This window comes from Bufo bufo, chromosome 7 (assembly GCF_905171765.1).
Source record: "Bufo bufo chromosome 7, aBufBuf1.1, whole genome shotgun sequence".
Classification (NCBI taxonomy): Eukaryota; Metazoa; Chordata; class Amphibia; order Anura; family Bufonidae; genus Bufo; species Bufo bufo.
Genome location: NC_053395.1, coordinates 106,140,982 through 106,155,219, shown reverse-complemented (window position 1 = coordinate 106,155,219; position 14,238 = coordinate 106,140,982). Strand labels below are relative to the sequence as shown.

General features: G+C 45.0%; 1 protein-coding gene across 1 annotated transcript in view; it reads right to left on the bottom strand.

Annotated features, from left to right (window-relative positions):
- Positions 1-14,238, bottom strand: part of LOC121008604 (glutaminase kidney isoform, mitochondrial-like) — a 1,417,393-nt gene that overhangs the window by 1,373,905 nt on the left and 29,250 nt on the right. The window contains exon 2 of the mRNA XM_040441254.1: positions 7,845-7,941. Within this exon, the coding sequence (XP_040297188.1) occupies positions 7,845-7,941 (97 nt within the window). The remainder of the gene's footprint in view (positions 1-7,844; positions 7,942-14,238) is intronic.

The following is a 14,238-nucleotide window of genomic DNA, read 5'->3' as shown; positions in this document are numbered from 1 at the left end:
AGCTGTTTAGAACAGCAGAGCTGAGTAGCTCAGGTGCAGCAGGTGTAACATGCTGAACAGCAGACAGAGGCGTGGTCGACAATCCGAATCATACACTTTAGAGCAGCGAGGTACAGGAGGATCAGGCAGAGACGAGGTCAGGATACAGGCTAAGGTCGGAAGCAGGCTAACACAGGAACTACGAGCTGGAACCTTCGCTGTAGAAAACTACAATATTGCTCAGGCATCACAGGAAGTGGGAAGCACCCTTATAAAGGTGGTGCCTGGCCGGGATTGGAGAGAAGGCGGAATCAGGGGCGTGCATGAACCCTTAAAGAAACAGGACGTGTGCGGCTCCTACAAGGTGCAACTGAAGCGGTCGCCTGCAGCGGAGAGGAGGAGCCTTGTGTGCAGTTCGACTGAGGTATATAGCAGGATGTGCTGCACGCTGGCGGCTGCCAACTGCCATTGTTACACATACTATCTCCAGGTGTAGAGTGTACTACATATACTAGACTTCTGTATTTCACACGGCAAGTATGTATACATATCTTGTCATACTTACAATTTCCATAGATTTTGTACACATTGTCCAAGAGGAATGTGGCTCCAAATACTGTAGACGATGGATAAGCAACATGGGCTACTCCTGTTCACCAAATGCTAGTAGAGTCCAACTTTAACTTAACTTCCTGCCTCCCACCTACTACTTTTTTGTGTGTCAGGGCACCAGCACCATCTAGGGCAGGCATGCTCAACCTGCTGCCCTCCAGCTGTTGCAAAACTACAACTCCCATGATTCCCTGACAGCCTATAGCCATCATCCTACAGCAGGGCATCGTGGGATTTGTAGTTTTACAACAGCTGGAGGGCCGCAGGTTGAGCATCCCTGGGGGTGACTGGTGTGTCTACCTTTAAGGTTGTTATCAGCCTGCTATATGGGAATACAGCTTAAAGAGGACCTTTCACTAGAATAAAAAATCTAAACTAAGCATACAGACATGGAGAGTGGCGCCCAGGGATCTCCCTGCATTTACTGTTATACCTGGGCCAGCGCTACAGCATGGGAGAAGGAGACGCCGGCAGGTTCAACTGGGTGGAGCCGAACATATGAAGATACTGGAGGCTATACCGGGAGAACGGAGCGGCGCCCAGGTATAACAGTAAGTGCAGGGAGATCCCTGGGCGCAGCTCTCCATGTTTGTATGCCTAGTTTAGATTTTTTATTCTAATGAAAGGTCCTCTTTAATACACAAGACATTACATCAGGTGACATTAGTTCACATTACGGGAGGCAGATGGCCGCTGGCACTCAAGCCTCCAATATGAATTTTATTTTTTATTTTTTGAGGCACCTTGCATTTTTAGATGGAAAGCCAGGTACAGACATGAAGTACAGAGCAATGTCAGGAGACATTGAAAAGCTGCTTAACTTGAAAGATTTAAGTCTGCAACCCTGTCGATTGCAGCCGGAAAATTTTAAATCCACAGAAAGTCCTCATTAACCCCTTAGTGACCACCCACACACCATTTTACGGCAGTCACCAAGCGGCCTTAGGCTGGGCTGCCGCTATTTTATGGCGGGCCAGTAGGGAAGAGGAAGCCCGGTTCTCAAATGAGAGTCGCGGCCCTGCTCTAACAGCCCGGACCGGTAGGAGTGCCGGTCCGGGCTGTTTAACACTTTACGCTCCTGCCACATGTAAAGTGCTGTGGTGTATGGGGAGGGGGCTCGTCTGCACTGGGTTCATGCAGTGAGCGGGTGGACACAAGGCGCAGTTCACAACCCAGTTGAGGATACAAAGTATTTTTTATTTTTTGATTAGCAAAGACGACGCGTTTCGGGGTACGCAGACCCCTTTATCAAGTCTAAAAAGAACACAAAATTTGATGGTATAATATGTATAAAAATACAATTAAAAATGAAAATGTGTAAATATATATATAAAAATATATAAAAATATGAATGAACGGGTCCATAAGTATAAATGGACGAATCAGTGGGTAAAATAATTTTGTTTGGTTAAAACAAAGACGAGAAAGTTGTATATGCATAAATATAAATAAATATAAGCTTGCGTATAGAGCGTGTAAAATGATATAATAATAAGGGATAAATGAATAAATACATATATGCAAACGGATGTGAATTTCTTCAAATCTGAGCAGGTGTATGTGTATGTGGTGCTGGGTGGTTCTATTTGGTTGTATGGTCTGAGTTTCGACTAGGGATGATTAATGCATAGAAAAAGAGTTTTTTCAAAAGACAAATCCCCCCTCATCCACTCATGCCAGTCCCCCTTCATTGGCCAGCCCACACCATTCATCCACCCTCTGCCTAAACATCGCAACAGCAGTCACCACTGCATCCGCCGCCCAGCAGCACCAGCTATGGGACCGCCCCCCCCCCCCCCATCACGCCCACCCATGGCCGGCCAGTCACACAGACTCCTACCCCCATCCACCGATACACTAGCCGAATTCCCCCCCCCCCTCCCCTCGGACATATACACACCCCAACATCGGCATCCACCAGCCCGTCACACGGCAGGCCAAACACCCATTCCATAGTCCGAACAACCCGGCAGCGTCCCTAGCAACATGCCCCACTCCTCCCATGTCCTCCACGCCCGCCCCCACCACCGGCTCCTATGGACCTCAGCCACACCCCCTCCAGCCCGCTGTTGCACCGCAACGCCGCCCCGCCCACCACCACAACACATACCCAGGCACTCAGGTCCGGCTCCCCACCACGCCCACCGCTCCGCCCACCGTGCCAAGCCCCGCCCCCCGCACTCAGTCCTTCCTCCACCAACAGTGATCACCGCCTACCCCCTACCACACACGCCCCGGCCACGCCCCCACCCCCGCCCTCATAACCCCTGGATAGAGCGCGCTTCTGCACACCACTGGCTACACGTGCAGAAGCGCTACCACTGGAGGACACTCACCGGCCGCATTACCAAGGTAACCACTGCTATCCCCCACATCATTGTCCACTGCTCATTGCCTATTGCAATCTGCACCCAGCCCGGATCCTAGCCTTGTATCACTCACAGTTACTCTCCCCAACCTGCTACCCATTCATGCACCCCAGCTTACTACTCCCACCTGGACCATGATACATACCATGCTACACAGCCCAACCAGTAGAATCACTTTCTCTCACCAACCCTTCACTGTATAGGAACCTCTTGCTGATCCTGTCCCTTCCATCTCTATATATCACGTCACCGCCACCCAGCAACCACTGCCACCCCCCACACCCCCAACAGACCATCACTGTTCACCATTCACTGCTCAGTGCCTATCTGCATTCTGCATCAAACCCGGATCCATGCCTTATATCACCCACAGTGACTCTCCCCATACCTGCCACCCATCCACGTCCCCCAGCAACTAATTCCCACCCGAACCATCTAACCAACCATGAAACATAGCCCAACCAGCAGAATTACATTCTCTCATCCACCCTCTCCTATACAGGAACCCCTTGCTGATTCTGTCCCTCCCATCTCTATATGTAAACGCCACCCTACTAAACATCACTTTATCACCCATCACAGCAGTGCGGACCGCCGTACACCCCCCAAATAAGGGATCTCCAACAAGAGTGACCTCCAATTAGCCTACGGTGACAAGGATACAGGTACTTATTATACAATATATGACCCATACACAGTATCTCTGACATACTCACACACCCATCTAGAAATACATTTGTCTTTTGAAAAAACTTTTTCTATGCATTAATCATCCCTAGTCGAAACTCAGACCATACAACCAAATAGAACCACCCAGCACCACATACCTGCTCAGATACACCTGCTCAGATTTGAAGAAATTCACATCCGTTTGCATATATGTATTTATTCATTTATCCCTTATTATATCATTTTACACGCTCTATACGCAAGCTTATATTTATGCATATACAACTTTCTCGTCTTTGTTTTAACCAAACAAAATTATTTTACCCACTGATTCGTCCATTTATACTTATGGACCCGTTCATTCATATTTTTATATATATATATTTACACTCATTTTCATTTTTAATTGTATTTTTATACATATTATACCATCAAATTTTGTGTTGTTCTTTTTAGACTTGATAAAGGGGTCTGCGTACCCCGAAACGCGTCGTCTTTGCTAATCAAAAAATAAAAAATACTTTGTATCCTCAACTGGGTTGTGAACTGCGCCTTGTGTCCACCCGCTCACTGCATGAACCCAGTGCAGACGAGCCCCCTCCCCATACACCACAATTCGCACCAAAGTGGCGGCTTGGCTCCCGCCCATGGTCAACTTGGACGTCAATCGGCTGCACCAACCCACATCACCCCACGATTTTACCTCCACCAGAACTGCACTACCAAAAGTACAACCTAACCAAGGTGAGTAGCAACCACTCACCCTGGCTAGGAACAAATAACAACATATCTTGTCTACCACCACCTATGAGCGCCTTCTCCCCTTTTCTCTTTGGCCATTTAATCACATGTAAAGTGCTGACAGAGGGAGCGGACTCCCTCTGTCTCCCATCGGCACCCCACAAATGAGATTGCGGTGCCGATGTGTGTGAAGGCTGGCAGGGGTCTGATGTAGGCCCCAGACCAGCCTTGAGTAATTTCCAGCATGTCTGATCCCCCTCTGCAATGCATTATCATACATCTGTATTGTAATGCATTGCCGGTTAGTGTATTAACAGGAAAAATGGGTCCGGATCCATTCCGCAACGTTGCGGAACTGATCCGGACCCATTCATTTTCAATGGGGCCGCAAAAGATGCAGACAGCACACAGTGTGCTGTCAGCATCCGCACTTCCGTTCCGCAAAAAAATAGAACATGTCCTATTCTTGTTCTCTGTCACAGACAAGAAAAGGCATTTCTATTTAAAGTGCCAGCCATGTGCAGTCCGCAAAATGCGGAACGCACATGACCAGTGTCCATGCTTTGCGGATCCGCAATTTGCAGACCGCAAAACACTTGCGGACATGTGAATGGACCCTTAGGCCCCTTTCACACGGGTGAGTTTTCCGCGCTGGTGCAATGCGCGAGTTGAACGCATTGCACCCGCACTGAATCCGGACCCATTCATTTCTATGGGGCTGTGCACATGAGCGGTGATTTTCACGCATCACCATGGTGATGGATCATGTGATGGACCATGTGATGAACGTAGTAACATCAAAGGTCCTATTCCTCACAGATGAAGACAGAAGAGATGCTGGCTGCGCGAACAAGTGGATTAAGGCGAGTTAAATTATTATATATTTTTTTTAACCCCATAAGCCTTATTTTACTTAGCATTCTGTAGTCAGAATGCTATTATTTTCCCTTAAAACCATGTTATAAGGGAAAATAATACCATCTACACAACCTTGAACCCAAACCTGAACTTCTGTGAAGAAGTTTGGGTCTGGGTATCACAGTCTGTTTTTTATCACGCGCGTGCAAAACACATTGCACCCGCGATAAAAACTGAACAACGGAACGCAATCGAAGTCCAAACTGACTGCAATTGGGTACCTACTCGCGCGGGTTTGCCGCAACGCATCCGGGCCTTATCCGGACACACTCATGTGAAAGAGGCCTTATACATTAACAGGTTGCCTAGGAGACCCAGCCTGGGGCTGGATCGCCTCAGCTTCTGTCAAAGGCAGGTCCCGATGCCTCTGCAAGGCATCGGGCTGCCTTCTCACCCATCGGGTACGCGTCACCGCAGCGGCATAGAAGGGGTTAATCTGCCAGCATCGGCCTTTAATACGATGCCAGCAGATACAGCAGGCGCCCAGCTATCAGTGACTGCCGGGCCCCTGCTCCAGTACCAGCCCGATCACCATGACGTAATAGTACGTCAAATTGCGGCAAGTCACCTGCCACTATGACATACTATTATGTCATATGTCATGAAGGGGTTAAACAGCTCAGTGAACCCTACTCCGTATGGGGCTCCGAAGCAGACAGATGGCCACTGCATGTCTAGTAACAAAGTTGCACAGGCAAAAAAGGTTTCAATTTTCGCTGCAGGATAGGAATTGAAACTCCGCTGATTGACAAGGGGTTGCCTTCTCCAATGAGCCACATTTTCTGCCTCACCGAACAGACACCCTGAAACTTTTTCTGGAAGAACACAAGCTGGTGGTAGCAGCGTTAAGGTCTTGGAATGTTTGTGCGGCGTTCTCTGGGCCCACTCATCCATGTGGAAGGCACTCTCAGCCGATTTGGCTATGAATCCTTCCTTACAGATCACATACTCCCATACATGATGATTATTGACTTCCGAGGGCGGATGGGATCTTCCAGCAAGACAATGAGACATGTCACATGGCTAGAAATGTCTGACATTCATTGGAAGAACATAACCAAGACTTCAAAAATTACCCTGGACACCTTATTCCCCAGACTTGAACCCAACTGAGCATCTGAGGGACCACCTCGATCGTCATGTTTGCTCTACAGATCCTTCCCCCACATAATTGTACTGATCCACACAATAAATTAATAATGTCATTAATACTGTACATATAAAAACAAAACCCCCAAAACAATGGCAGAATTATGTTGTTTCTTCATAGTCTGCACAAGTTTCCAGGATTAGAGAAACATGGCTACTTTCTTCCAAAAACCGCACCAAACTTATCCACAGGTTGTGTGCAGTAATGCAGCTCTGTGCCATTAACTTCAATGGACCTTAGCTGCAATACTATACACAATCCGTGGACAGGTGTGGAGTGGTTTTTGAAAAAAAGCAGCAATGTTTTTCTAATTCTGGAGAACCTCTTTAAACAATTTACCAAAGTTACACCAAAATAGTTGCATTATAAAATACAAATTGCTTCATATAAAATACTGGGGGGGGGGAAAAAGTAATGGATTTTTGAAATGCAGAGATTAAAAAATAAAGTCTCCAAATCATAAGTGACAAACTAGGGCTCTGTTCTTAGAGGTTCTCTTACTTCAGTGTAACTGTCAGCAAAGCAGGCATTTACCATGGACATTCCAGCGACAGGTGGCAGGAGATCAGTGAGACTGGCAACACGTGGTTTCATCTGACATGTTTTCCGTTTGGATCAAATGATGTCTGTGTTGTTTCTGGTGCTTGCCACATCTTCTTTCACCAGATGTGGCTATTAGGGTCATTTAACCTTCTCTATTTATAGTATGCTTTTCCCACAATGCTGTGCGGTTTATAGCTTCGGTTTGGACAGATTGTGGTTGGATCTTGGCCGAGTTCCTGGTGCTTCCATTGCTCCTTTAAAGTTAAGTCTTTCCTTTCCCTTTTGTTTGGGTTCTGTGTGTTGCATTTCCCTATTGTTTGTATTAGGCCTGAAGGAGACTCCTGTTCGTCTTTTTTGGAGGAACAGGTAGTCTCGACCCTGCCATTAGTACCAGGGTCCTATAGGGCTTGATAGGACTCTAGGTATTCCTGTGTATGAACTCCCCTACCTTTGGGGCCTGTTCATACTGGTAGTCAGTCAGGATTTTGATTAGGGTTTTCACTAGGAGGTGTCCATTTTCCTTCCCTAGTTCTCAGGCCTGATTCAATGTCCCCCCCCCCCTCCCTCCTATGCGCGGTGTGGTGTTTCACTCCCACACCGAAGCGTGACAGCATTATAGATCATCACAATACATTAGTAAGTGCCTTGTCTACATGATAAATGCCATATGCTGAAGTGACACAACCCCTTTAAAGGGATAAAGGGTTATTCTGATCAAAAATGACTGCATATTGATACAATTGTGACATGCCATCACTTCCTGTGAGGGGAAAAACCTCTTTACAAAAGAATGAAATAGCAATCATTTTAGCATATCCACAATACTTTGAATATTGTAAAATATATAATAAATACTAACTTACAGTGATAAATTTATGAACTGGTATTTTTTCTTGTCCTTCAGCAATTGTGTAGAAGAGCAAATCTTCCAAACTTGGAAGGAGCCCCTGTTTATTTTTTCTGCAAAACAATAAAAAAAATAAAAAAAAATCTATTAAAAGGAGGACACTGAATAGGTTCTATAGGTTAGAATTAACTTTGTCATTATAATTGCCATTCAAAGATATTTAAAATGACTGAAGAAAGGAGTTAAATAGAACATTTACCGAACTCTGGTTCAGTTCCAAGTACCAATCATCCCCAAAAGTGTAAATAAATAATAATAAAAAAATTGAAAGAAAAGATGGGGGGTGTCTTATGACCAATAGTGGGGATATATGTCCCTGCTTTATGTAGGTCCCTCCTAAATGAGGTCATGGCCAATCTGTCTCTGTTACCCCTTTATACTCTTGGGAGACTTTAATGCAGTCCTGGATAATCAGCTAGATACATTTAGACCCCCAAGCAGATATATTTCAGCTTTATACAAATGTACACAGGCCCATAGCTTAGTAGAACTTTGGAGATGGCAGAATGCAAATCTTAGACAATTTTCCAGGTATTCGGCTTCAGGGAACGCTATGTCCCGTATTGATCTGGCTTTCGGCAGTCCTGACTGTTTACCTATGGGGACGGCAGCGACATATTTAACACTTGGGAGACCATGTTCCACTGCAGATTATTATTACCCAGTCATTGGGTCGACCATCTACGTTGTGGAGGCTGAATTCTGTCTGATTAAAAGGTGCTCCCACTAAAGGCTCAATGCCATAAGGAAGTAGATATGTACTGGAAGGTTAATGATGGCTCTTCCAACCCTTTAAAGCAGGCATCCTCAAACTGGGGCCCTCCAGCTGTTGTAAAACTACAACAATGCTCTGCTGTAGGCTGATACCTGTAGGCTGTTCGGGCATGCTGGGAGTTGTAGTTTTGCAACAGCTGAAGGGCCGCAGTTTGAGGATGCCTGCTTTAAAGGAGTGGGAGTCATGTAAGACTGTAATGGGGGAGTTTTCATTTCAGCCATTGCAGCACACAGAGTGGAGTTAGAGCAAACTCATAGTAAGGACCCTTTCACACGGGCGACGTGAATGCGTTGCACCCGCACTGAATCCTGACCCATTCATTTCAATGGGGCTGTGTACATGAGCATTGTTTTTAATGCAGCACTTGTGCATTGCATGAAAAATCGCAGCAGGTTCTATATTCTGCGTTTTTTCACGCAACGCAGGCTCCATAGAAATGAAAGGGCTGCGTGAAGATCGCATAGCATCCGCAAGCAAGTGCGGATGCGGTGCGATTTTCACGCATGGTTGCTAGGAGATGATGTTTGTAAATAGGGATGAGCAACCCCGGACCCCATTACAGTCAATTCACTGTATTACTTTCCCTTCCCTCATGGTTATAAGGGAAAATAATAGCATTCTTTATACAGAATGCTAACTAAAATGTCCATTGAGGGGTTAAAAAATATAAAAAAATAAAAATAAAAAAAATATGTAAAAAATAAAAACTCACCTCATCCACTTGATCGTGCAGCCAGTATAGTCTTCTTTCTTCTTCCTGCAGGACCTGTGCTGAAGTCACCGCGCTCACCACGTCAACGCAGGTCCTGCTGAATGAAGATAGAAGGTCCTTCTATCTTCATTCAGCAGGACCTGCGCTGATGTCACCGTTCTCACCACGTGGTGAGCGCGATGACATCGAAGGTCCTTTTGCAGGTCCTGCAGGAAGAAGAAAGAAGACTATACCGGCTGCGCGATCAAGTGGATGAGGAGAGTTTATTTTTTTATTTTTTTAACCCCTCAATGGACATTTTAGTTAGCATTCTGTATCAAGAATGCCATTTTCCCTTATAACTATGTTAGAAGGGAAAATAATAAAATCAGAACACCTAACCCAAACCCGTGAAGAAGTTTGGGTCTGGGTACCACATTCAGTTTATCACACGTGTGCAAAACACATTGCAATTGTGTGGAAAAAAAATAAAAATTAACGGAACGCAATCGCAGACAAAACTGACTGAGATTGCGTGCCTACTCACGTGGGTTTGCCGCAATGCACCCGCAACGCATCGGACCAAATCCGTGACGCCAGTGTGAAAGAGGCCTAAGGAAGAAGCCCAACTCACTGAGGAAGAGGGGGCCTAGTATATCTCTCATCCTACTGAAGATCGCCGAGAGAGGTCACCATCTCTACAGAGATTTAATTACATCTCACCAAATATACTGAAAAACAACTTCCAGCACAAAAGCAAGCTATCTTCTCAGACGGAGATAAAAATGGGAAAGCCCTGACTTATTTAGCCAAGACGGAAACCCCTCAGATGGTGGTAGCGGCCATTAAGCCAGATTCTGGGGATATGGTGTCTAGACTGGCCAAAATCTGATCCCAATTTGCATCTTATTATACTAGGTTATACACGTCTCGCATCACTCATTCACCTGCGGGACTGAGGGATTATCTTGATAGGATCACCTTTCTGGAGCTATCTAGGGAAGACAGATCCTTGCTTGATTCCCGTATATCTTCAATGGTGATTCAGGCAGCCATACGATCAATGGCCCCCCCACAAGACCCCTGGTCCGGATGGCTTCCCTGCCAAGTGGTACAAGCTACATGTGGAGGCGTTTACAACTCGTATGTGCAAGCTATTAGCACACTCTTTAGGGAGGTACTGTCTAGGGATCGACAATACCAATATTTATCGGCCGATATTAAGGATTTTGCACATTATTGGTATCGGCATCAAACCTTGGCGATAATGCGTATAAAGCGAATACTAGTGAGCGCTTATGGAAGCTCTCACTAGTATGCATCGGGTGCCGGGAGCAGGGAAGAAGCGCAGCAAGCGCTTCCGATACTCACCCTTCCTGGCCTTCTTTGATGGGGCCCGCGCTGCACTGTCCTGACCCCGTACAGCGTCAGGACATAGTGCGCGCACTATGACCTGATGCTGCACGCTGTCAGGTGACAGTGCAGCGCGGACCGGAGAACACAGGGGAGTGCAACACCAGACCCGGAGATGAAGAGGAGCCGCAGTGCAGGAGAGGTGAGGAGTTTTTTTTATTTTATTCATCTGAGGTCTGATACATCCTCCATTGTATGCATTTTTTGCTGGGGATAGTCGTTTGCTGCGGTCCACATGCGGTGGGGCTGCTCCCCCAATGAAAAACATGCTACAGTGTTAGGGGTTGAGCAGCTCCCCCAGAATTGCCACTATATTTCTGTGTTTGTGTCTTGTTTTATATGTAGTGAATGTGCCTTTACCTGGCATTCAAACACTCTTTTGCACCTGGTAACCTCCATCACATGGTCTGATATGGGTGTGGCTTACAGTCTGGCTTTGTTCACATTGCACTGGCTGTCCTGCTAGGCGGTTGTGTGGAAGCTTGGCTGTGAGCTGGATTTTATCACCTTCAGACCGTGTTCACACCATAGTTAGCGTAGTGGTAGGACCCTTGCCATGCTGAGTGACCGTGACGTGGTGCATGATGGGCTCTGATATTTTTCTGACAGGAATATATTGACAAAAGTCTCAGCTTTTAATATCTGCATTTATGACTAGCCAGTATAGTCAGTGGCATATCCGTTTGGTGCATTTTTTCTGTGATTTATATGATTATATTTTCATCCGCACAATGCTCCGTTTTGTGTAGGATGCCTTTGTGGTGCATGTGGACCGCGCCGACATCCTCCATTGTATGCATTTTTTGCTGGGGAAAGTCGTTTGCTGCGGGCTACATGCGGTGGGGCTGCTCCCCCAATGAAAAACATGCTACAGTGTTAGGGGTTGAGCAGCTCCCCCAGAATTGCCACTATATTTCTGTGTTTGTGTCTGAGGTCTGATAGGGGTTAAATAAAGTCTGAACTGAGGTCTAATGGGGGTTAATTAAATGAAAGTAAGTTGCGGTTCCAGCTCACCTATTGCATGAATACTCTGCGTGCACGAAGGACCAGGGAATCCAAGACGTAATGATGAAAAACAAATCCGACACAATGGATGCTTTGCAGTAAAATCTTTAGTTTATTTCAGCAACATAACTCCACGTACAGACAATGCAGACACAAGCGGTATGCCAGTTAACGCGTTTCGGACAGAGTCCTTAGTCGTAACACAGGTGGATGCTGAACTGAGACAATATATATGCTTCCTATAGAAGCTCCTCCCCCACTAAAAGGGGGACTAATATATAAAATATCTGTATAAATTATCGGCTATTGGCCTGAAAGTTCACCAATTATCGGTATAAGCTCTAAATATACAGTACAGACCAAAAGTTTGGACACACCTTCTCATTCAAAGAGTTTTATTTATTTTCATGACTATGAAAATTGTAGATTCACACTGAAGGCATCAAAACTATGAATCAACACATGTGGAATTATATACATAACAAACAAGTGTGAAACAACTGAAAATATGTCATATTCTAGGTTCTTCAAAGTAGCCACCTTTTGCTTTGATTACTGCTTTGCACACTCTTGGCATTCTCTTGATGAGCTTCAAGAGGTAGTCACCTGAAATGGTCTTCCAACAGTCTTGAAGGAGTCCCCAGAGATGCTTCGCACTTGTTGGCCCTTTTGCCTTCACTCTGCGGTCCAACTCACCCCAAACTAACACTTGTTTGTTATTTATATAATTCCACATGTGTTAATTCATAGTTTTGATGCCTTCATAGTCATGAAAATAAAGAAAAACTCTTTGAATGAGAAGGTGTGTCCAAACTTTTGGTCTGTACTGAGATAAATAGATAGATAGATAGATATATATCTATCTATCGGTCGATCCCTAGTATTGTCTTCGCCACCCTCTTTCTAGGAGGCTACTATAGTGTTGATTCATAAGGAAGGAAGCCACCGGACCAATGCAGTTTTTACCGGCCTTTCTCACTTATAAATTTAGATGACAAGAATTTAGCTAAGGTTTTGGCATTGAGATTGTTGGATGTTATCTTATCCACTGTTGGGGCAGACCAATCCAGTTTCATGCCACGGAAGTACACAGTCATTAATCTTACTTTTTACTCATTTACAAATTACACACGATAATGCTGGTAGAAGAGCCACAGCCTCTTTGGATAATGGGCCTTCTTGTGGGAAATTTTAAAGAGGTTTGGTTTTCCAGACTACTTTTTAAAATGGCTACATTTCCTGTGCCTAAGATCTATGGCCCAAGTCAGTGTGAATGCAAACCTTTCCGAATCCTTCCCATTACGAAGAGGCATGATGTAGGGGTGCCCTTTGTCCCCCTTGCTTGGAACCCCTGTCTAAACAGATTAATAATTGCACTCGTATAGAAGGTTAGGACATTACAAGGATTATGGAAAAATTATCCTTATACGAAGACGATGTGTATTTGGCTGACACGGATTAATCTCTCACGGCACATATCATGAATCGTCACGTCTGAATAAAAAAATAATAATAATAATAATAATCCTGTGAGGTAAACTTTGTATTAAGGAAAAAACACACACATAATTCGCAATTTCTAATCACCCTCCAAAATTAAATAACAGTGATCAAAAAGTCGGTACATACCACAAAAATGGTACCAATAAAAACTACAGTTGATCCCATAAATTACAAGCCCTCAGCTCTGTGGACAGAAATATGAAAAAGTTATGGCTGTCAAAAAATGGTGATGCAAATTATATTTAGATTTTTTTCAGGGGTTTTTATTTTTTTTAAATGAAAAGGACGTCATGTTATTTTTAGCACACAGTGAATGCTGTGATATTAAAAACCTAAAAAACAGAGTTGTGTTCCTTTTTCAATTTACCTTAACCCCACAGATACCGGTAATACTTATTTTCCCCGTTTCCAATAACAAAACACAGTAAAATAAATGGGCCCTTAAAAAAAAAAACACACACACACACACAAACACACAACTTTTACCGCAAATAAGCACTCATGGCTATATAAACTTAAAAATGTATGGCTATTGGAATGTGGGGAGAAAAAAACGAAAATGCTAAACCAAAAATGGGCCTGGTACTTAAGAGGTTAAAGTCTATGGGAAAAACTACAATATATAAGGTGAGGAAAAGCACAATAGACATGCTGCAGATTTAAAAATCCACATGGTAGGAATTTACATGCAGATTTACGGTACATGCGTTTCTGCAGCATCTCACAACCAAAATCCACAACATCTAATTGCGGATTTTGGGGTGGATTAGATGCGGTGTGTGGATTAGATACAGATCTCATCCTTCGGCCTCATGCACATACCCTTTGTTGGCCTCTGCCCGTGCTGTGGACCACAAATTGCGGTCCGCAATGCACAGGCGCAGACCATGTGCCCGCCGTCTGCCGACGCGGACCCATACACTTGAATGGGGTCCGCGGTCTGCGGAGGCACAGACAAAACCC